The sequence below is a fragment of the Mytilus galloprovincialis genome, chromosome 6 (genome assembly GCF_965363235.1).
Source record: "Mytilus galloprovincialis chromosome 6, xbMytGall1.hap1.1, whole genome shotgun sequence".
In the NCBI taxonomy this organism is placed as follows: Eukaryota; Metazoa; Mollusca; class Bivalvia; order Mytilida; family Mytilidae; genus Mytilus; species Mytilus galloprovincialis.
The window spans coordinates 22,714,525-22,740,966 of NC_134843.1; the positions used below are offsets into that span (position 1 = coordinate 22,714,525).

At 31.8% G+C, this 26,442-nt stretch overlaps 1 protein-coding gene across 1 annotated transcript in view; it reads right to left on the reverse strand.

The window, feature by feature from the left end:
- Window positions 1–8,829, reverse strand: part of LOC143078539 (nephrin-like) — a 112,276-nt gene extending 103,447 nt beyond the window's left edge. The window contains exons 1-2 of the mRNA XM_076253401.1: window positions 8,545–8,829; window positions 7,871–8,164 (exon numbers count right to left, since the gene is read on the reverse strand). Of these exons, the coding sequence (XP_076109516.1) occupies window positions 7,871–8,164; window positions 8,545–8,812 (562 nt within the window). The 5' untranslated portion in view covers window positions 8,813–8,829. The remainder of the gene's footprint in view (window positions 1–7,870; window positions 8,165–8,544) is intronic.
- Window positions 8,830–26,442: the final 17,613 nt, after the last annotated feature.

The window sequence follows — 26,442 nt, forward strand, 5'->3', positions numbered from 1 at the left end:
TTTATATATGATATGAGATCATAATTAATTTCATTATACAGTCACTAGAAATATAAGTATATTATACAAACAAGTCTAAACAAGTGACAAACCATACAATATACATGTCAACTGGATCTAAGAGTGATATAGATACAAGGTTAATGCAAATATTTATATAAGTCTGAAAATTACACCAAACAGTGTTAGAGTTAGATTTTCTACTGACAAATTTTTTGTCCGTCCCTCAGCGGGATTCGAACTCACACCTTTGATACACTTTTTCAACTGGACCAAATCACTACTTTACATAATAATTCATGAATCAATTTTGTTTACGGTGTAATTCTATCCACCTTCTTGCTAATTGAGGCATAAAACATAAATAAATAAATTTGGAAGGGGTATAAAAAAAATTGACAAGTAACACACTGTCCACACTAGGGACTATATTCGTGGACAACGAAAATAAAAGGACGGACAACGAAAATAAAAGGACGATAACTGTGTACTCGGACCTAATAGGATAGAAAAAAATGCCAATCTTAATAAAACTTGGTATGACCTAAGCTTAATAAACTATGAGACTGCTTACAAAGTTTCATGGCAATAGGATATATATTATAGACAGTATGATAAATTTTATATTCAACATTGCGTGTTAAAATTTGACGTAAAAATTGAAAAATTTCAACTATCAACATTTGGGGCTTTAAAAATCAAAATATTGCAAAAAACACTTTTTAAATGCCTTAATATATAATATATCAAAAGCAATAGAATACTCATTTAATTTATCAGACTTAGCATAATTATTCAAAAGTCAAATTTATATGAGCCTGTGCCTAAAAATTGAGGTTTTCCAATGAAGGGGAGCCTTACATGAAGATGTAATATTTTCCAGCAATTTTAAATTTGTGAAGTTTTTTGGTTATAAATAATCTTTACACATGTATTTATTGTACTTTAAATGGAAAGGAAAATTACAAATAGCATGTCATATTAGTTTAAAAGGGTCTTAGGCCAAGTAAGTCTGAAAATAGTTTAGGGTCAATTTAGGCCGTAGCACATATTTACATTCAAATGTTCAAAAATGCATACTAAAGCTATAGGAAATAAAAAATTGTGTCTTATTCTATCATTTCTATACTCAAGTTACATGATACAATAAATCTGAGCACAAAAAGACTCTTTAGTTCAACTTTTTGTGCAGACAGTATGGTCAAATGCAAAGATTTTTCAATTTTTAGTGAAAAACTTGCATGCAATTTTAGCCCAAACAGGCTAATATTTGAACCACTTGCTATCCTACAGAAGAAAAGAGAGATATTATGTCAAATGAGACAGGTACAAAAGACATTATAAAGTGCTTTTTATACAAATTTAGGAAAATCTTCAATATGGACTTCAACTTTTATGTACCAAGCTCCTCACATTTAACTTGATCCAAAAATAGCGTTAGACCAGGGTCATTTATAGTTATACAGCACATTTTGCACACATTATCTGAGATAATCTTCTTTTCTGTAGATTCAGAGTTCACAAATGAGTTATACAACTGGATTAAAGCATAGAAACACAAATATTAACACATAAAAACCTGTCAGATAGCAAGTTATAATGCCACTTATGCATCAAAATTGAAAAAGCTTTGAAATGCTCAATTTCCCCATGTAATGCCAAAATGGGAAATTTTTGCAGATTTCTATCAAATAAAAGTTTATACCCTTTAGTTTTATGCTTTTTGACAAATTGACACCATTAAATCATTCAGGGAAGTTGCCCAAGTACAGATTCTATATTTCATGATTTCACCTCTTAGGTCCGAGTACACAGTTATTTCGTAGTGCATTTCCTTTAGACAATAAATGGAAATAAAAAAAATCCCACCTGCGCTTTCTCCATAATATTTTTTACAGTGTGTTGTACTACTTTTGGGACAAATTATATCAAAATTATAGAAAACTTCATCAGCTCTAACTCAAAATATGGACAATCTTATGTGAAGGGGGTCTTGAAATCTTTTGACAGCTTCAGAAATGCTAATTTTTGACCTTTTTCAACTGGACCAAATCACTACTTTACATAATAATTCATGAATCAATTTTTTTTACGGTGTAATTCTATCCCTCTTCTTGCTACTTGAGGCATAAAACATAAATAAATAAATTTGGAAGGGGTATAAAAAAAATTGACAAGTAACACACTGTCCACACTAGGGACTATCTTCGTGGACAACGAAAATAAAGGGACGATAACTGTGTACTCGGACCATTTGCTGATAATACGTGTATCATACGTTGCACCTTCTAGAACTTTTTTTGTTAAATTTTGTTCTTGTCTCTGCTGATAACTATTGGTTCTCAGAGGGAACATAACACTAAACGGCCGTATGCAATCGTTTCAGCGCTCGCCTGATAACCTTTTTCTTATGCGTTCCTTCTTCGCTGATAATACGTGTGCTATACGTTGCACCATTTAAACAAATATTTTCATTTATTTTATTTTCCATGTTGGTACAACATGTAGCTATGGGTTCTCTGAGATGAAATAACCATATTACCGCATGTGTACCCGTTTCAGCGCTCAAATGATACCCTGCTTCTTATTTGTTTCTATTGCGCTTATTATACGTGTGTTATACTTTGCATCTTTAAGAAAATATATTTCAAACTTTATTTATTGTCTGTGTTGAAAACTATGGATTCTTAGAGGTGAAATAACCCTTTGTGCGCGTTTGTACCCGTTTCAGCGGTCAACTGATACCCTGTTACTTATTCGTTCGTTATTCGAATATTAAACGTGTGTTATACGTTGCACTGTAAAAAAAATCTTTTAAAGTCTTTAATGTTAGCTATGGGTTCTTAGAGGTAAAATAATCCTATTAGCGTGTATGTGTCCATTTCAGCGGTCGACTGATAGAATGTTACTTATTCGTTCCTTGTTCGCTTATACTACGTTTGTTAGACGTTGCACTTTTAGAAAAAAAAAATCATTTTTGTCTTGTCTCTGGTGTAAACTATGGGTTATTTGAGGTAAAATAACCCTTTGAGCGCTTATGTACACGTTTAAGTGCTCGCTTTATACCGTGGTTCTTTTGTAATACTTTGTTGTTCTTTTCTTGCTCTTCGCACGTTGACATCTATAAAACCATATGATAAAACATGCCAAAAATGAGTTTGAATAAAGGATTTATTTCAGTTCTTTCACATTTGTAAAATTACAATATGAGTGATTTTGTCTCAGAACCGTGTTCTAGACATAGCAGGTAGCTAGCAGTCGTAGTGCGTTTTTGTATATGTGTGGGGGAGGGAAGCTGCTCATAAGTATGCTTCATGATAGACATCATTATAGGACTGAACATGCTAGACTTGTAGACCAAACAACTAAGTCTGGTGGACACATGTTTTTGGTGTTGGTTTAAAGATGTACATACTTTCTAATAACGTACATCATTGCTTTAATTTTTGTTGGTGATATATATATATATATATTACACATATTTAGACCTGTTTTAAATTATGAGGCAATGCTACGCGTAACTAAGACAATAAGACCTACTGAAGCGTAAATGGTCGCAAGATCAATATTGTGTGTACATAATGCGTACATTTGTTTGTATCGATTTTACGAATTAAGCCCTTTTTAACTGAATTTTTTAGATTGTTCAATTGTTGTTCTGTTTCACCAATGTCTTAGGTTAGGAAGAGAGTCGGTGCACGTTTTCGTTCATTGTACATGATAAATTACGATTATTTCCCCCGATAATCAAAATGCCGTGATTCTTATATGTGTGAGGAATTTTAAATTCCTCCTATTCTAAATGAATAATTTAAAGAATATGCCAATATTAATCACTACGTAAAAAAGAGGTATATCATAACTCGAGTCAATTACAATATTAATGCAGGGAAAAAACAATACTAACGTAACTAAAGTTTCAATCTATCAAAATCGCCCAATTGCAGAATCGCCACATTCATACGCACCCAGGTGCTAAACAAAGATTTATATCCCGTAAAAGGGTGCTTCTATATCTAAAAACCAACAGCTAACATCAGAAACAAGAAAATAAAAGATGTAACGATTAATCAGTGAATAAGTATCAGGGTATCAGTCGAGCACCAAAACGGGTACATACGCGCTAATTTGGTTATAACACCTCTCAAAACCAATGGTTACCACAAGAGATAAGAAAAAAATTGTACAACTTTTAAAACACAAACTATCAGGGAACGAGTAGCAAATAAGTAACAGGGTATAAGTTGGGCGTTAAAACATGTACATACGCTCAAATACGTTTTGTTTCTCCTCTTAGAACACTTAGTAACCACCAGAGACAAGAAAAAAAAAATGAAAAGTGGATTCATTAAAGGTACAACGTATAACATCCGTATTAAAAGCGAATAAGTAACGAATAAGTAACAAGGTATCAGTCCAGTGCTGAAAACGGATACATACGCGTTAATAGCGTGATTTTACCCCCAAAGAACACAGGGTTACCACCAGAGACAAGAAAGAAAATTGAAAAGATTTTTTCGAAAGGTGCAACGTATAAAACACGTATTATGAGCGAATAAAGAACGCTGAAAAAATACATAGTATTACGTGCTTATATGGTTATTTCACCTCTAAGAACCCATAAATACAATGTACCACCAGAGACAATAACAAAATTGAAAAGATATTTTTATAAAGTTGCAACGTATAACACACGTATTTTAAGCCAATAAGTAACAGGGTATCAGTCAAACGCTGAAACGGGTACATACGCGCTAAAAGGTATATTTTATCTCTAAGAACTCAAAGTTACCACCAGAGACAAGAAATAAAATTGAAAAGGTTTTTATAAAGGGTACAACGTAAAGCACGTCATGTATTATAAGCGAATAAAGAACGAATAAGTAACATGGTATCAGTCGAGCGCTGAAACGAGTACATACGTGCTAATAGAGTTATTTCACCTCTTAGAACCCATTGTTACAATGTACCATCAGAGACAAGAAATAAAACGACTAAATTTGTTAAAAAGGTGCAACGAATAAACATGTTTTACAAGCGAATAAATAACGAATTAGAAACAAGGTATTAGTTGAGGTCTGAAACTGTGCACACGTGCTTATAGGGTTATTTAACTTCTTCAAACCAAAAACCAACCCCAGACACACGAAAATAAAGCAGTTAAAAAGTAGAATGCATTAAAATCGAATAAGAAACAAATAAGCGTCGAATATGAAGTAACAGGATCAGTTGAACACAAAAGCGAATATAGCGTGTTAAAAGGTTAATTTCACCTCAACAAAAAATTAAGAACTATAGCCAGAGATAAGAATATGAAGAATTTAAAAGGGGGAAATATATTAAAAATCAAAGTATAACGAATAAGGAATAAGTAATGAATAGGTGACGCATAAGGAATAAGGAATCAGTAAAGAATAGGTAACAAGAAGGAAATAAGGAATAAGCAACGAATAAGGAATGAGAAATAAGTAACGAATAAGGAATAATGAATAGGGAATAATGAATAAGGAATAATGAATAAGTAACGAATAGGTAACTAATAAGGAATAAGTAACGAATAAGAAATAAGGAATAAGTAACCAACTTGACGACCCTAATTGCAAATAAAAACAGTTAATTATAAATTCATCAAGTATTTCGCCGGTGTAACTTAAAGAACATTTCCTTCGACTGTGCCAAAGTGTTGCCATCCCCATTTTTCTTTAAACAAAGCATGGTTGGTAATATGTTCTGATTTTACTTAGAATGTCGGAATTTGTTTTTCAAAATGAAGTTAACTGAATAAGAAAACAAATCACAGAATACTAAGACAAATACCTCAAATTTACGATAGGTATGAATAGTGAACATATGGTGAACTTGATAGTTTATAACATAAACCTATTTACTATTAAAATCGAGCAATATCCTTAGTATGTAATTTGGTAATTTTTGTAGTTAAGTTCCTTTTCAGGCACTACTTAATTTATCGAGCTCATGTCATTTACGTTTCCTAATTTCTTCTCGTTGCAAAAACATAATGAATAGAAAAGTGCACGGGATACAAGCTCGGTCAGTGGGCTACAATTTGATCTATTAGGGGGGAGGCTAGGATGAAATTTGAAAAAGGCAGCACAGAGTGTTGAGTAAAAAAATTAAGCAACTTTGCAAAAAAAGTTAGGACAAGAATTATTGCAAAAAAAAACTATTAGAAAAAGGCAGGACCAAAAAGACTGAAAAATAAAAAGGCAGGACAGGGATTACGACTGACTGCAACGTAAACCTGATTATAAGTAAGGGTTTAAAAAGCAGGAGATAGGCACGAGATTCAAGACATATTCTGTAATATCAAATTAACAAAAATATTTGGTCGCTACACATACGACTAAAATATTTCTATAAGTGCAAAATCTGACAAAAACAGCTATCTGTTGTGTTTCTAGGTAATGACCGTCGTCATGTGACTCTATCACCGATTGAATATTAATTAATATCAATCTGATGAGATAAGCCTTTTTTCAACCGATTTGTACAGTGTGTCTTTTGTTGTACGGTTACACCACTGTCCAAGGTTAGGGGGTGGTTGTGATCCTGCTAACATATCGTTAAATTTTTTTGTACATCATTTAGGCCGGTAGTGTTGTCGTTTGAATTGTTTTACATTTGTGATTTCGTGACTATGCGGTATGGACTTTGCTCAATTCATTGGTGAAAGCTGTATGGTGATCTATAGCTGTTAACTTCCGTGTCAGTTTGACTGTTGCGGAGAGTCATCTCATTGGCAATCGTGTCACATTTTTTTTTTATTTTTACAAAGTAACAACAAACGAAACCTTACTATTTCAACTTTGAAAACTATTATCAGTCATTCATTATAAACGAATGAACCTGGTGTTTTCATTATTTTTTGTGTTATGATGAAATATAAGTTCAAATATTCATATCAGCCCTAGGACATCTGTGGCCATGTGCTCTATGTAGTAAATATCCGTACGCTTAACACTGATATTGTGAGTTAGAACCATGCACGTAAAAGGTGTGTTCAATGCTAATCTTAACTGAATTGGAGTAACGGTTTTATAGCCGAATTCGTCTGTTCTCTCTTTTTGTCCCGGCTTTCTCTACCATTTGAGCTTTAAATATCTTTCAGCACCAATAATCAATAAATCAATCATATCAACTCTGATAAAACGTTGACAGTATTTTCATGTAATCCAATTATATATGGAGACAAAACTAAAATTTAAAGCTCATTTTACAATTGTATAACAATGGAATAAAACCCGAAGGCCTTCAATATCACTTGGACCTAGCAAAGGGCCCAAATCATACCACCGAAGTCTCGATAATGCCTAAGTGTGTGTACAGGATTATCCATTAAGTAACATGAACGAAATAAATATGTATAATCTACATATTATTGGGAAAGAATATCAATGTAGAACAAAACATATCTATTTAGAAAAATGATTTTAAAATGAAGTTAAAGGACCGAACGTGTATCACAACTACAATTACACATGTTGCTATTGAAATATAGACATCAATCCCATATTGTACAAACCGACACAGATTTTAACGCAAAATGAGTCTTTACATAATAGGTAACTGCTCATATTATGGGGGAAAATATATCTATCGTACAATGTCTGGCTTTTAATAATTACTATTTGATATCTCAAGTATTATATTTGTCAAATTATATATCTTAATGTATAACTAGATTCCCTTGTCGTTCTGCTAAGTATGAATGTATACATATATCAATTTTAATTTTTTTAAATGCATTTTTACATAATTTAAATGTAAAGAGAGGCATTTATTTCGATTAATTTATGCACATGTATATTTTAAAATCTATATAAACATGTGAATCTATAAATATACTCACAGTAAATATTCATTCTATGTTTGACCAACTTTTCTTGTATCCACAAAGGATGATGACTGGTACATAAACATTCTTTCCCATTATCGACTTTAGTAACTATGCGTTCTATAATCGATACAACTTTATCAGTAGGCTGGGTTGTCGTTGGTATAACATTAGTAAAATCAGTACACTGCCAAGCAATAGTGGGTAATGGATTACCTCCTGATATATAACATGTCAATGTTACCTTACTTCCAGCATTCACAGGACCACTCGGTACTTGCATAACTGCCGGGTGCGAATTCGGAGCATCTAAACAGTTATGAAATATATAAAGCGATACATATAAGAATCAAGAGCATATTATCTATTTTAAAATCTAGAAAATGGACTTGAAATGTATAATTGTATACACCGGAGATTTAAATTATATGTCAGGGAATCGTTGTAACTCCAAGTTAAGATTTGCAGTGATATAAGATAAACAATATCACATTTAATATGTTTAAATAATGTAGCAAGTTTAACCATAACTTGTTATTAAAAAGTTTCGAATCCATTTGTTGTTTACACGTTTTGCCATCAAAACTTTTTCTATGAATCAAATAGTGTGAATAAAATATTTAAATAAACATTTGTCAAAAGCAGATACAGTTAAATGCTGATTCCAGGAATTGGTATGTACAACTTACATCTGATTAGTAGTGTTATACTTGATGATTTAGTTTGCGTCCATGCGGGATGGGAACCAGTACATGTGCAGACCTTACCATTATGACTTTCTGCAGCTGTTAACTGAACACTTGACACAGATTTATTAGTCGGTGGTACACCTGTAGGAGTGACTAATGATGCTCCATCACACTGCCATACAATGTTAGCAAGAGGGTTACCGCCCAGTATTTCACAAGTCAATGTTATCTGTTCATTTTCATCGATAACACCCTGAGGTGTTTGCATTATGGATGGAAGTGCTGGAGGGTCTGAAATTTGTTGAAAGCACGTTCAAATAAAGGCCTCGATCAATGAAGAAGACACATTCCCTTGACATTTAATTCTACGACAAGACTCGAATACCTTTACTTCCGTTTTGTGTTTTAAAATGATGAAATATATTCTTAGTGCAATCAAACGAATACAGTGATGTCGTTATTAGTGATACTGTTGTTTAAAACTATATATTTAAATAAAACGTGTATTTAAAAATATTCGATTTTCGTGTGGATCGCAAAGAGGATATAGTAATAGCGGCAATAATAAATGGCAAGTTTTATATATATTGCGTTTCAAAATGTAGTCCTCTCTTATTAGTTTTTGTTTCTTGTCGTTTTTTATTTCTGACTAGGTGAATGAGAAAAAAAACAACATATAAAGACAGGTTCACGTTGAACCATATCGAGTACCGCAGTCGGTTTTATTTCAAATATATCATCAATATGACCACATGAAGAGATAACAACGTGCAATCATTTAAAATTCAATTTTTGTTCATCGAAATTTTCAAAAGACTGTAATTGTTTACATAAACGGTGCCACCTAAATATCCACCTTTTGTTCTACAAGGGCGTTTTGCTCGCTCTTTTCTCGTTTATTCGTGTATTGATATCCATGGTGTTGTTATTTTCAACACGGAAAACATAAGTTTGTCTCTCATTTTTCTTTTGCAAAGTATAACCTCTCTTATTTTATTTTATAACACAAATAGTAATCACAGGTACCAGGATTATTATTTGATACGCCAGACGCGCGTTTCGTCTACATAAAACTCATCAGTGACGCTCAAATCAAAATACTTGTAAAGCAAAACAAGTACAAAATTGAAGAGCATTGAGGACACAAAATTCAAAAAGTTGTGCCAAATACGACTAAGGTAATATATTTCTGGAAAAAGAAAATCCTTTGTTTTTCGAACAAATTAAAGTTTTGACAACAGGAAATTTATCAAAATGACCATATAATTGATATTCATGTCAAAACGATCACTACGAACAAACTTCAAATCGGACACACGATTGATTTTATTAACAGATAACATGCGGTAACGTCTTCCTTTATTATGAATCACTTAATAATCGTCGTCCATAAGCAGAGTTGTATTACATTTATTTTCGAGCAATATTGTCAATCTTAAAAAACAATAACTTGTTAATCAACGCCAAAACCTGAAATATAAAAACTATTGTATTACCCTTACACCATGTACACATGTAGTTCATGGAGCAAGTTGTAGATATTTTGCACTGTGTACACACGGTGAGGTTTAGGTTGTTTATGGTCCTTGTATTGCGGCAGGATCTATCAAACGCTAGAAGCATTACTTTATTAGTTATGTTTTCAATTTAGTTATAGCTGAACATGATTTTAGTGTAAATAAGAGCAACACCAGTGGTAAATTTTGATAACCAAAGACGGACAAGGATAAATCTTTTAAAAAAAGAAATACATAAAAGCTACAAAAACAAGACTTACAACGAGCATTTTTAACCAATTGAATAAGGGCGTAATAGTCGTGATATTAGTATTTATAGTGTTAACATCAAATTGAAAGTGATTGTTTTTTTCAAGAAACAATTTTGACGAGTGACAAAATAATTGTATTGAAATGCGACTTTAATAAAAAGGTTTTTTATGTAGCTGTCATTTCTTCTTTGGTTGTATTTTTTTTCACATGATGAAAACAATTGGCAGAATTGATACTTTTGATTGATTAGACTATCATTTTTCTGTAAGAAATAGCTATGCTACCTTCAGCTGTCCAATATTTTTAAGAAAGAGGAGAGCCTGTGACCATGGTGACATAACTCGTTGTCCTTGTATAGTCACAGCTGTACAATATATTCGATTTAATCTACCGTTTTGTACAGGAAATGCCTTTTCCAAGTATGGAGTTCGACAATTGTTTTCCATTCGTTTGATGTTTTTGAGTTTGATTTTGTCATTTGATTAGGAACTTTCCTAAAAGAAAAATTTGTTTTGGTTTTTTACTTTTTCGCATTTGGACCTTTTTCAAGTATGCAATAAAATAATCTTTTGCATAACTGAAGATACATATAGCAATCATTATGGGACTATATGGATTGTGTCATGTATGAACTATTGGGTTGAACGATGATTATTTGATACTAACAACGACTAAATGGGAAATAATCACTGTTGTTTCACTGTCTGAAGGAAATTCACGTTACACCATTATAAGTCTTATGATAGTCTTACTTACACCAAATTACAATCAATTTGTTCTGTGAAATGACACTTTGTCCCTGTATATTTGAAGCTGTACAATATATTATTTTCCCGTCGTCTGTAATTTTTCCCGTGTATGTCAATTCACTTGATGATATAAATTTACTACCACTGGCAGTAATTTTCACAGGAGTAGCTGTATCAGTAATGTTGGTACCAGATAAATACCACTGTATCTTTGGTGATGGGCGACCAGCATTTGTTTTACAGTTGATCGTTTGGTTTTTGCCTAATACAACTTCTATTGGATAATTGTTTATTGGTAAAGTCTTTATGCTGACCATTGTAATTGAAGCTGAAACAAAAGTTGCAAAACTAATATTCAATTAATCGATTTTCAGCAATACTCGACTCAGGGATTGTTGACGAAATGAGGTCAAAACAACAAATTGCCAGACAGTGGCTAAATGTTAAAAGGGATTTGGTGACTATTGGTAGTATATCATAGTCAGGTGGGCGAACAAAAAGGTAACATATGCTACACCAAAGAACAAGTGATCAGTATGATGGAGTTTCTAATTGACAGTATGTTTGTTGAATATGATAGTTATAGTTTTCAACAAACAGTCCGCATTCGTAAGAAATGGAATGTGCGCTTCTCCTTGCTGTTCTGGTTTTCAATAGTCGGAGTCCCTTCATACACTTACCAAAACAAGAAGATCAAAGACACCAGATCATTTAATTTCATATTCAGACATTTTGTTGGTGTCCATTTCATTAATAATTCAAACTTTCTTGTCTTTTTTTGTCAAGTCTGCGACTTTTGTCGCAAAAACGAGAGATAGTGATCCAACATTCCATCGTCGTCGTTGTCAGCGGCGTCCACATGTATATACTCTATGGTTAAAGTTTTTGATAACTTTCAACTACTCTCCTGGATTTCTTCCAAACCCGGAATGAAGCTTATTCATTCATAAGATAGTAAACAGAATCAATGACAAACAATACGATTTTAAATTTTAGATTATAAATTTCCCTCACCTTAGCACTTAGCACTAATATACCAACTACACCTGCATATGGGATATACATTATATTTCAATAATCATTCGGTATTTAAAAGCCTGTACTGCTAATCAGACTTTATAAAATGCCAAGTAGATTATATTATCTGTCAGACTTACCGTAAACGTTAAGCGAAATAGGTTCTGATGTTTTGCCGTTTATTACATCAGTGCATGTCCAGCTACTTCCATGTAAAGTATCGATGTCAAATGAGCTAGGTATAGTAAGTTTGTACACACCAGTACTAGTATTACAGTCATACGTATAATTTGGGTTGTATGTTCCAGCTATGCGGCATGTGCCATTTGGATAGCCACCGGTTATTAGACATTCATCCAGTGTCCCTCTTTTAAATGACAATAATAGCACATTCGTTGTACAAGTGAATGTAAAGTTTACACCCACAAATGCTTTGTCAGGAGACGAAGTCATTACCAACGACGCTAAAAATATAATATAAAATACAAACAATGTTACTATTACAGATTAGGATGAAAAGGACAATTCGTTATGTCAAAAGCGTTATATAACATATATATAAAACATTATAATAACATTATCTTCTTACTTTAATTGATGTTTTTCCAAACATATCATTAAATGTACGCCACAGGATTTAGAAAACAAAGTGGTTGCCTAGTTAATGTCATACAAAACGAGTAAGTATAAGGTAAGGGAAAATTATTAAACCAATGCATGCATATATACTTTTCCAAACCTTAATTTCAGGAACGGATGATGATTATTTGCTAACTCTAGCAAATCCTTTATTTCCTTCGAATCGCCGTGATATATCAATATAATATCTTCACGATACCTTCCATAGAAAAATATATTTTTTCTATGTTCAAACTTAGAAAGAATTTCTTTCATAATTTTATACACGAGTATATCACAGATTTCCGGGCTAGGCATGGGTCCTATTGCGGCTCCTATTGTTTGCTTATATAGCTGTCCATTAAAATCAAACATGTTCTCTAAAATTGATCTGAGGAGATTGATTAAATCATCCGTCGTTGGGCATTTGATTTTGTAATCTGATTTATCAAACTGATCATACGAAATTCTAACTGCCGATAATAATTCATCAATCGGACATTTAGTGTACATTGATACTACATCAAAACTACACAGCCAGCAATCTGCATTAGGATTAATTCTTTCCAACTTGTATATTAGATCAGACGTATCCTTTATATACGTGTGTTGTTTTTGTACCATAGGTACTGAAAAATAATCGATATAGCGTCCAATAAATTCTGTGACAGTACCAATCTGAGCTATGATTGGCCGACACGGCGGCATTATGTTATCAATATTAAACCCATATATATATATTGATTTTTACTAATTCCGATTCATTTAATCGGTGTATTTTAGGCAAGATATGCATATATCCAGGCCCATAATCAATTTGATTACTATTATTAAGGTAATTAAATGTGGAGTAATCAATAACACCTTTGGTGTACATGCCTTTGACATATGTATTGATATTACATCTAAGTGCTTTTAGGTCAAAGTTTTCCAATTTGGTGTAATGTTGTGTATTAAATTGGCGATCGCCTTCAAGAAGGTAATTGACCTTATCTAAAATAACAACATTGTTACTTTTATCGGCTTTCTTAATGATTAATGATCCATCATTTAACAGAGAAGAAATGCCGGACCTCTGTGAAAGACATAGATTGTTTCGAAATTTTCGAATTTGCATTGAAGATAGTTCGTGCTTTGTATTAAACAGGTAATTTTCAATGGTGTTGCAGGTTAAAGGTGGCGAATGTCCAGATTTAACTCTGAAGGGATGAATTTCATCCAAGTTACCATGATATAAGTAACGAGATCTCATTTTTCTGGCTAATTCATCAAAATCATGTAATAAGTCCTGCTTTGCCCTTTTGACTGACGGTAAAGGAATGAATTTCAAACCTCTGGATAAAACCAAATATTCGTATTCGGGTGACATCTGACCTTCGAGATAGACAGGAACAAGTCTTTCTTCTTTCCCATTCGAACTGAAGAGGAGAATGTTAGGGTAGTTTTGCTGATGAAGACATCGAATTTACGTCTGGAGTGAAGCTCTTATAACATATTGTTTGAAAGTAGATTCACAAGGAGGAAGTTTGACAAGGGAGAAATTTGGAATTGTAGCCAGTTTTACGCTCAATTTGTTAAGGTCACAATCATATAGATATATTTAGTTTTAACTTGAGATCATTCAACCTAACAACAAGATTTAGCTGCATCTATAGATTCGTCGATGTCACAATTAGAAAGGTTTGACAAATCAGTAAAAGCATGTGGGTTGTCCTTCAAGACTAAAAAAACCCAGTGCACTTACCGTTCCCAAACAGGGCCGATTACGTTATATCGCATCATGTTACATCATGTGCGGGTGGTAGAATGTTACAGATGGCAAACCCGAGACTTTAACATATTTCGTGGACAGGTATATAGCGGCGCAAATCTTATGTGCAAGTTTTAGTGCCTGTTTGAAACCATAGCTCATGTGTATGCTGCATGGAGGGGAAGTAATGAACGCATACGAACAGAACATCTGTATCTTGTGACTTTATTATTACCCTAGTACCCTGGATTCCTTTCACACCGAACTCTTTGTCTACATGAATAGCATGTAAAATCATGCAAGCATCTACTTCATCGGGCGAACAAAATAATTCTTAAAACCTGATCGAATACTCCTTCTGAGCTGATTTATGGTCCTTGGAACTGCTAGCTAGAATATTACTTCATCATGCATCATAGTAACTGTTGGTCTACCATGATACTGAACAATCGATTTTCCAAGAAATCTAGTTAAGGCCTGCTTGTTCCCACTGAATCAAAGAACCTTTTTCAGTCAGGAATTTGACGACCCTCTATATATGACCTGAAACATTTTTAAAGACGAACAACAACTTGATTCAGCTTTAAAATAACTGCAGTAATGTCTGCTAGTGTAAGATTTATAGCAAGAATGGTGGTACATCATTTTGTAATCATCAGTACAAAGATTGTCTAGGTCTGAAGCATCATGAAATAAAATAAAATCTTTCCGTGCTCCAATAGCCTCGGTAAAGCTTTTGTTTGTGATAATTCCTCGCATATTGATAAGCAATTCAGTAGAACTCTGACATATAAAACACTTATCCCATTGCATTTCATTCCGGGTCTGAAACGTGACCGAAGGATTTGATTTGTATATTACAATCATAATTCGATTACATGGCTTGACCGTTAAATCGCGTTATCAGAGGAAGGCGACAGTTCATGCACAGGTCAATGTAACGCGCATGTCTTAATTCGATTACACGGCATATCAATTTTAACAGCTAAAGCACTCCTCACAATATTTTGAATGCACGGTCTGCTGGGAAGTAACTGAATTTATCTAAGGTCAGATTGTTGAGTTTATTGTACGCATAATTAATGTAAATACTTATCTTCTTAATTTTTCAATTTCAACATATTATTTATAAATTAATTTAAAATCGGTCACATTCAACTTGATAATTTATACATTAGTGGACAATTTACTAAAGCAATGATTTATATATAGTATACAAATCCTTGACTAAAGTTATTATAATACGAGCGAATTTATTTTAATTTATGCTGGATTGTATAATAAATGTTTGATTCACATAGTTTTTAATTCCAGTTACATTAATATTTTTGTTTCTTTTTATCGAGGTATTAAAATTGAAAACTAGATTCCAGATATTTCTATTCAATTTACATTTCGTAATGCAGATTAAAATGGTATTGTTCCATTATCAGGTATGTTAACTATTATTTAATAATGGGGTTGCCTTGTGAGACATTAACACCATCAAATGCAATTAATTAATTTATGGTACCATTTATTGTTCTTTAGTGTGTTTAGGACAGCAGTAAATCGTAAATATATTTCAAAGTTGAGCCTCCGTTAAAACAAATTATTTGATAAAATTTTTGATATGGCAGCTACAGTGATGTCTTTATAACCGATTATTTTTAGGTCGACCAAATTGCGTTGCATATATACAGAGACATATAATACAATATGTCTCTGATATATAATATAATATTTATTTTCAAACAATATTCATTCATATTTTGAAGTAATGTCTTTATAACCGATTGTTTTTTCGGTTATCCAAATTGCATTGCACACATTTTGATATTTATTTAGTGTATAAAATATATATAATTTTAATTATATTTGTTCATAATGACATTTATTGGAAGGTTTATGATGTCTGAGTAGAAAAGGCGTTGAAAGAGGTGTTATAATTGGGGTAAAGAAAACTGCTTTTAGCCACCTGTGATGTCAAAATAGCTACGCATCTGAAACAGAAACTGAAAATTTGTTATGCAGGATTATTTCATTCATCAGCAGGACCACCTATATGTATGTTAGTCAGAGAAGTGGCAGTATGCCTTATCTAAATACAGTAATAAAACAGGTACATCTTTTATTTTTTAATTTTAATGTAGCTAATTCAGTACATGACATTTTTAGCTTTAAAAATGATTTCAGTAGTAGCATTTCGAGCATAATAAGGAAAACGATTTAAAATGGCGAATACTATATTGATCCGGATTGCTTTTACTATGAAAGAACATACCACGAATAAGAATAAGATTGATTTATTTATAATTGGTTTCTTATCTATATATCTCATCCCGATTAGAAAACATTTCAACACTGATTTATATTATAATTACACTGCGAAGGTATAGTCCCGCAAGTAATTTTATATTCAGAGCATTTTTAGTATGTGTACATATCACGAAGGATTTTTTACAATTATTCTAATTATATCATTCTCACCACAAGTTTACCTAAATTTGATTTATTTTCATATGTCATCTTTATAAAAGAGGGAACCATTTCAGTAATTTCAGAAACTAGTTCTGCAGTATTTGTGCGAAGTATATATATATAATATAAAACAAAATGGTATCTCGCAGCTATATAAAAATTCATCAACGGTAAATATCGATGATATCAGTAAGTAAACTGATGCATGTTTATATTAGATATTTATTTAACAACCAATTTGAAGTAGGCAAGAGAGCTCATCCAGTATATGAGCAAATAAGACTTGGAGCTAGCAGGGTTCAGGTCATAAGTTGGAAACGAGCTGTTTCGGTTAAAGAAAGCAATTTCACAGTCTTGTAATTGGGGACCAGTTGATTTAGATCTATGGCTATTATTCATGTTCCATAATGACAACAAATCATTCATACCCTGTCTGTATTATGTATAAATAATGTGATCAAACTAAGGTCTTGCACTAGGATAAACCGTCATTACTCACACAGCTTTTTGCGCACGTTTTATTCGTGCCCAGAAAAATAAAATGCTATATGGAATGGACAAGATAATCAAATTTTGATTTTCAAAATTGATATAACTATCAAATATTTACATAAACTGAAAATATTATTGCCATCTGTTTGCCGTTCAAGTAACGAATCTTTATTTTTCGGGGTTTGTTTAAACTAGCTTTATTGGATTTTTCATATGAGTGGAACTAGTAGCTATCAATCCACTTGCGCATTCAAATGATATTAGTTTTACAGATAACAATGTTTCCATTAGTCCTAAATTTTAGAAAAATGATCAGCAAGGCAAGATAGTTTTACTACTATCCTTGGAAAAAGGCATCGTTGGTTTATGTCTGTCATATTTGTTTTTCGTAAACTGTTTTGATATAAATTAGGCCGTTAGTTTTCTCAATTGAATTGTTTTATATTTTTCATGTCGGGGCCTCTAATCGCAGACTATACGGTATGGGTTTTTTTCTCATTGCTGAAAGCCGTACGGTTGCATATATTTGCTTACATTTACTTCATTTGTACTTTAGTGGATAGTTGTCTCACTGGCAATTATAATCTTTTAATTACCATTAATAACGAAAAGAGAAGAAATAGTATACACTTCTGCAAGTTACGTTTACAAATTTTATTACCAGATATGTAGATCTTTGATAAAAATATCGTCTGAAAATTGCTGATATAAATTTACATCTTAAGCGAGTTATTGTCTGGGTTAATGGTTTTCTCAAATCTTATTTATATCATTACTCAGGTCAAGAAAAGTTCAAATAAGTTAGGCGATGAATTAATTTTATTGCTTTTGTGGTTTAGATTTAATAGTAGCGTATATCTCAGACTATAAAACTGCTAATTAGTACGATTTTGTTATCTGAAAGAGAAACAACGCAATTGCCATGGGTTAAATACTGTGAACAGTTATACATGGAATTTTATGTATATACGTATATTAGAGAATATTCGTTTTTTGAAGCAGTCATAAATGATTTGGGATCATAATTGTTGTCGAACGCCATACGCATGATATGCAATTAAACAAAAACAAAACAAAACAAAAAACAAAAACAAAACTGACAAAAAAAAAAAAAAAAAAAATTAAATTAAACAAACACAAAAAAAAAAATGTTACACGATACCAGTTTTAATGCCGTATTGACGAGCGCCCTAAAGATGGCAAATATTCCATCGGCTATTTTTAGAGTCAAATTTTGGGGGGTCTTAACTGCACCTCAGTTTAAAAAGTTTTTGTCTGGGAAACACAATTCATTTACTAGTTTCAATTGGCTTTGAACAAGCTTTCAGTAACTGCGAGTACTCTTAGGTGGGTACTTGATGTCTTTAGTCTATTTGTTAGTTGTGTATTGTGTTTTGTGTCGAGCTGATGAGTCAAACCTACCTCAACTTTGTTTTATTTTGTGTTGTTAACCACTGTCCCCGGTTACGGGAGGGCTTAGTTCTCACAAACTTGTTGTTTGTCGCAGTCTATTATACTTGTTTTACGTTTAAATTGATTTATACTTAAATATGGCCTTGTTTTCTTGTTTGAATTGTTGCTGGGGCCTTTTATTGCTATTATACTGTTTGGACTATGTTCAATGCTGAAGGCTGTACGGTGGCCTATAGCTGTTTACGCCCACGCTATTAAATTTTAGGCAAATAGTTGCCTCATTGACATTCATGTCAGATCTTTTAGTTTTTATACGACCGCAAATTTTGAAAAAATTTTCGTCGTATATTGCTATCACGTTGGCGTCGGCGTCGTCGTCGTCGTCGTCGTCGTCGTCGTCGTCGTCGTCGTCCGGCGTCCGAATACTTTTAGTTTTCGCACTCTAACTTTAGTAAAAGTGAATGGAAATCTATGAAATTTTAACACAAGGTTTATGACCACAAAAGGAAGGTTGGTATTGATTTTGGGAGTTTTGGTCCCAACATTTTAGGAATTAGGGGCCAAAAAGGGCCCAAATAAGCATTTTCTTGGTTTTCGCACTATAACTTTAGTTTAAGTTAATAGAAATCTATGAAATTTTGACACAAGGTTTATGACCACAAAAGAACGGTTGGGATTGATTTTGGGAGTTTTGGTCTCAACAGTTTAGGAATTAGGGGCCAAAAAAGGGCCCAAATAAGCATTATTCTTGGTTTTCGCACAATAACATTAGTTTAAGTAAATAGAAATCAATGAAATTTAAACACAATGTTAATGACTACAAAAGGAAGGTTGGTATTGATTTTGGGAGTTTAGGTCCCAACAGTTTAGGAATTAGGGGCCAAAAAGGGACCCAAATAAGCATTTTTCTTGGTTTTCGCACCATAACGTTAGTATAAGTAAATAGAAATCTATGAAATTTAAACACAAGGTTTATGACCATAAAAGAAAGGTTGGGTTTGATTTTGGGAGTTTTGGTCCCAACATAATAAGGGGCCCAAAGGGTCCAAAATTAAACTTTTGTTTGATTTCATCAAAATTGAATAATTGGGGTTCTTTGATATGCTGAATCTAACTGTCATGACTGTGTATGTAGATTCTTAACTTTTGGTCCCGTTTTCAAATTGGTCTACATTAAGGTCCAAAGGGTCCAAAATTAAACTTAGTTTGATTTTGACAAAAAATGAATCAGTTAGGTTCTTTGATATGCTGAATCTAAAAATGTACTTAGATTCTTGATTATTGGCCCAGTTTTCAAGTTGGTCCAAATCGGGGTCCAAAATTAAACTTTGTTTGATTTCATCAAAAATTGAATAAATGGGGTTCTTTGATATACCAAATCTAACTGTGTATGTAGATTCTTCATTTTTGGTCCTGTTTTCAAATTGGTCTACACTAAAGTCCAAAGGGTCCAAAATTAAACTTAGTCTGATTTTAACAAAAATTGAAATCTTGAAGTTCTTTGATATGCTGAATCCAAAAATGTACTTAGATTTTTTATTATGGGCCCAGTTTTCAAGTTGGTCCAAATCAGGATCTAAAATTATTATATTAAGTATTGTGCAATAGCAAGTCTTTTCAATTGCACAGTATTGCGCAATGGCAAGAAATATCTAATTGCACAATATTGTGAAATATCAAATTTTTTTTTAATTAGAGTTATCTTTCTTTGTCCAGAATAGTAAGCAAGAAATATCTAATTGCAAAATATTGTGCAATAGCAAGATTTTTTTTTAATTGGAGTTATCTTTCTTTGTCCAGAATCAACTTAAATCTTTGTTATATACAATATACAATGTATATTCACTTTTTACTACCAACTGATAAATTAAAATAATCTTTACCATTCAGTGATAACAAGCAGTTTTTTTACAATTAATATTTTATGATGTATTTAAATGAGTAGTTATTGTTGCAAACTCCATTAGAAATTTTAATTGAGATTAGTTTTGGAATAAGGGAAAGGGGGATGTGATTAAAAAAATTGGGTTCAATTTTTCTCATTTGAAATTTCATAAATAAAAAAGAAAATTTCTTCAAACATTTTTTTGAGAGGATTAATATTCAACAGCATAGTGAATTGCTCTAAGAGAAACAAAAATTTTAAGTTCATTAGAACACATTCATTCTGTGTCAGAAACCTATGCTGTGTCAACTATTTAATCACAATCCAAATTTAGAGCTGAATCCAGCTTGAATGTTGTGTCCATACTTGCCCTAACCGTTCAGGGTTCAACCTCTGCGGTCGTATAAAGCTACGCCCTGCGGAGCATCTGGTTATATTTTCTGATGGTAAAAATAGAATTCAGTCATTGGTTATATAAAAAGTATCAACCATATATCTGATTACAAACATAACAGTTGGCAAGTCAAATATCTCCATCTGTTATCATATCAATTTTAATTATTTTTCTTTATTGTATATTACCAATCTGGAGCTGATTTTGATTGATTGTCAATTTCATGTTTCCAAAAGCGTGCTTGGATAGTGGGTTTTTCAATCACCAAATGACTTTGTTCGTGCTCGGAAGATTGTAGTTACGTTATAGATAATGCATATTTTAATGTTTTTCTTGTCGTAGAACACCCCGAGGGGTGTCAGGATTGATCAAATGAAAGACCGACCGGAGGGAGGTCTTTCTGTGAACAATCCTGACACCCCGAGGTGTGTTCTACGACAAGAAAAACCTTAAAATATGCATTATCTGACTTATATACCGTTAAAAAATATTAATTTTATAAAGTTTTGTAAAATTTAGTATCCTATTTTACCGACAACACTAAAGTGGGATATTCCGTTCTAATGCGTTCAGGTTTTAAATACGCCCTGCGGCTCATTTAGAATGTGAAATAAAACTCACTAAATCATTTAGATTTAGAACATACTCACCCCTTCTCGTCCAATGAAAAGTCAGTTTTTTGCCCTCTAATTTTCATAGTACATGTTTTTCCATGCACTATGAAATGCTATACATGAATGACTTTTCATTGTCAGTTAATTATGAAAGTGAACTCTTGATAGCTGCAATAATGAAGTGTACAATCCCCTAAGACATTTTCCTTGGGAAAATAGCCTACTGATTAAAGATGAAAGAGCAAATATTAAAATAAAAACATTTTGAATTTTGCAAAATTTCATGCATTTTCTAATGGTACACATATATAGAATACACCAAAAAAATAGGTAAGGATAAATAAAATGATATTTATTTAATTTTTTATACCTTACATTTGAGGGAATTATTTTCTTTTTCTTTCAAAAAAAACACAATGCCAGACTGCTGATATATAAAGCAAAGAATTGTTTTCGGAGAAGCATAATACATTTAAATTTATCAATAAAAAGTAAGCATTTAATGTTGAATGGTCTGAATTCAAATACTCATACAGACAGAGAGTTTTTTATCTACAAAAAAATCAAATTTCAAAAAGGGGATTTATATACATTGTGTTGCTTTTTAAAACAAAAAAATCTAAAGATATATAAGTATTAAATTTTACCTGAAGCAGAAGAAAAACAATTTATCCTTCACAAACTATGTCAGTGCTATTTCATTTCATGCATTGAAATGACCATTACCTATGTTTTATATTTAGTTCATTATAAAGAGTGAACTCTTATTTAGGTTTGAATATTACAATGGGAAAGGATAGTTTTGTAAGGTCACTCGAAAGTGTGAATATGTTCTAAATTGGTCAGACAATACTTGGTCATGTTTTATAAAGATTTAAGCTCTCGGCTTCGCCTTGGGCTTAAATCTTCATAAAACATGACCAAGTATTGTCTAACCTATAATTAGAACATACTCACCCCTTCTCGTCCAATGAAAAGTCAGTTTTTTGCCCTCTAATTTTCATAGTACATGTTTTTCCATGCACTATGAAATGCTATACATGAATGACTTTTCATTGTAAGTTAATTATGAAAGTGAACTCTTGATAGCTGCAATAATGAAGTGTACAATCCCCTAAGACATTTTCCTTGGGAAAATAGCCTACTGATTAAAGATGAAAGAGCAAATATTAAAATAAAAACATTTTGAATTTTGCAAAATTTCATGCATTTTCTAATGGTACACATATATAGAATACACCAAAAAAATAGGTAAGGATAAATAAAATGATATTTATTTAATTTTTTATACCTTAAATTTGAGGGAATTATTTTCTTTTTCTTTCAAAAAAAAACACAATGCCAGACTGCTGATATATAAAGCAAAGAATTGTTTTCGGAGAAGCACAATACATTTAAATTTATCAATAAAAAGTAAGCATTTAATGTTGAATGGTCTGAATTCAAATATTCATACAGACAGAGAGTTTTTTTATCTATAAAAAAATCAGATTTCAAAAAGGGGATTTATATACATTGTGTTGCTTTTTAAAACAAAAAAATCTAAAGATATATAAGTATTAAATTTTACCTGAAGCAGAAGAAAAACAATTTATCCTTCACAAACTATGTCAGTGCTATTTCATTTCATGCATTGAAATGACCATTACCTATGTTTTATATTTAGTTCATTATAAAGAGTGAACTCTTATTTAGGTTTGAATATTACAATGGGAAAGGATAGTTTTGTAAGGTCACTCGAAAGTGTGAATATGTTCTAAATTGGTCAGACAATACTTGGTCATGTTTTATGAAGATTTAAGCTCTCGGCTTCGCCTTGGGCTTAAATCTTCATAAAACATGACCAAGTATTGTCTAACCTATAATTAGAACATACTCACCCCTTCTCGTTCAATGAAAAGTCAGTTTTTTGCCCTCTAATTTTCATAGTACATGTTTTTCCATGCACTATGAAATGCTATACATGAATGACTTTTCATTGTCAGTTAATTATGAAAGTGAACTCTTGATAGCTGCAATAATGAAGTGTACAATCCCCTAAGACATTTTCCTTGGGAAAATAGCCTACTGATTAAAGATGAAAGAGCAAATATTAAAATAAAAACATTTTGAATTTTGCAAAATTTCATGCATTTTCTAATGGTACACATATATAGAATACACCAAAAAAATAGGTAAGGATAAATAAAATGATATTTATTTAATTTTTTTTACCTTACATTTGAGGGAATTATTTTCTTTTTCTTTCAAAAAAAAACACAATGCCAGACTGCTGATATATAAAGCAAAGAATTGTTTTCGGAGAAGCACAATACATTTAAATTTATCAATAAAAAGTAAGCATTTAATGTTGAATGGTCTGAATTCCAATATTCATACAGACAGAGAGTTTTTTATCCATAAAAAAATCAAATTTCAAAAAGGGGATTTATATACATTGTGTTGCTTTTTAAAACAAAAAAATCTAAAGATATATAAGTATTAAATTTTACCTGAAGCAGAAGAAAAACAATTTATCCTTCACAAACTATGTCAGTGCTATTTCATTTCATGCATTGAAATGACCATTACCTATGTTTTATATTTAGTTCATTATAAAGAGTGAACTCTTATTTAGGTTTGAATATTACAATGGGAAAGGATAGTTTTGTAAGGTCACTCGAAAGTGTGAATATGTTCTAAATTGGTCAGACAATACTTGGTCATGTTTTATGAAGATTTAAGCTCTCGGCTTCGCCTTGGGCTTAAATCTTCATAAAACATGACCAAGTATTGTCTAACCTATAATTAGAACATACTCACCCCTTCTCGTCCAATGAAAAGTCAGTTTTTTGCCCTCTAATTTTCATAGTACATGTTTTTCCATGCACTATGAAATGCTATACATGAATGACTTTTCATTGTCAGTTAATTATGAAAGTGAACTCTTGATAGCTGCAATAATGAAGTGTACAATCCCCTAAGACATTTTCCTTGGGAAAATAGCCTACTGATTAAAGATGAAAGAGCAAATATTAAAATAAAAACATTTTGAATTTTGCAAAATTTCATGCATTTTCTAATGGTACACATATATAGAATACACCAAAAAAATAGGTAAGGATAAATAAAATGATATTTATTTAATTTTTTATACCTTACATTTGAGGGAATTATTTTCTTTTTCTTTCAAAAAAAAACACAATGCCAGACTGCTGATATATAAAGCAAAGAATTGTTTTCGGAGAAGCATAATACATTTAAATTTATCAATAAAAAGTAAGCATTTAATGTTGAATGGTCTGAATTCAAATATTCATACAGACAGAGAGTTTTTTATCTACAAAAAAGTCAAATTTCAAAAAGGGGATTTATATACATTGTGTTGCTTTTTAAAACAAAAAAATCTAAAGATATATAAGTATTAAATTTTACCTGAAGCAGAAGAAAAACAATTTATCCTTAACAAACTATGTCAGTGCTATTTCATTTCATGCATTGAAATGACCATTACCTATGTTTTATATTTAGTTCATTATAAAGAGTGAACTCTTATTTAGGTTTGAATATGACAATGGGAAAGGATAGTTTTGTAAGGTCACTCGAAAGTGTGAATATGTTCTAAATTGGTCAGACAATACTTGGTCATGTTTTATGAAGATTTAAGCTCTCGGCTTCGCCTTGGGCTTAAATCTTCATAAAACATGACCAAGTATTGTCTAACCTATAATTAGAACATACTCACCCCTTCTCGTCCAAGGAAAAGTCAGTTTTTTGCCCTCTAATTTTCATAGTACATGTTTTTCCATGCACTATGAAATGCTATACATGAATGACTTTTCATTGTCAGTTAATTATGAAAGTGAACTCTTGATAGCTGCAATAATGAAGTGTACAATCCCCTAAGACATTTTCCTTGGGAAAATAGCCTACTGATTAAAGATGAAAGAGCAAATATTAAAATAAAAACATTTTGAATTTTGCAAAATTTCATGCATTTTCTAATGGTACACATATATAGAATACACCAAAAAAATAGGTAAGGATAAATAAAATGATATTTATTTAATTTTTTATACCTTACATTTGAGGGAATTATTTTCTTTTTCTTTCAAAAAAAAACACAATGCCAGACTGCTGATATATAAAGCAAAGAATTGTTTTCGGAGAAGCACAATACATTTAAATTTATCAATAAAAAGTAAGCATTTAATGTTGAATGGTCTGAATTCAAATATTCATACAGACAGAGAGTTTTTTATCTATAAAAAAAATCAAATTTCAAAAAGGGGATTTATATACATTGTGTTGCTTTTTAAAACAAAAAAATCTAAAGATATATAAGTATTAAATTTTACCTGAAGCAGAAGAAAAACAATTTATCCTTCACAAACTATGTCAGTGCTATTTCATTTCATGCATTGAAATGACCATTACCTATGTTTTATATTTAGTTCATTATAAAGAGTGAACTCTTATTTAGGTTTGAATATTACAATGGGAAAGGATAGTTTTGTAAGGTCACTCGAAAGTGTGAATATGTTCTAAATTGGTCAGACAATACTTGGTCATGTTTTATGAAGATTTAAGCTCTCGGCTTCGCCTTGGGCTTAAATCTTCATAAAACATGACCAAGTATTGTCTAACCTATAATTAGAACATACTCACCCCTTCTCGTCCAATGAAAAGTCAGTTTTTTGCCCTCTAATTTTCATAGTACATGTTTTTCCATGCACTATGAAATGCTATACATGAATG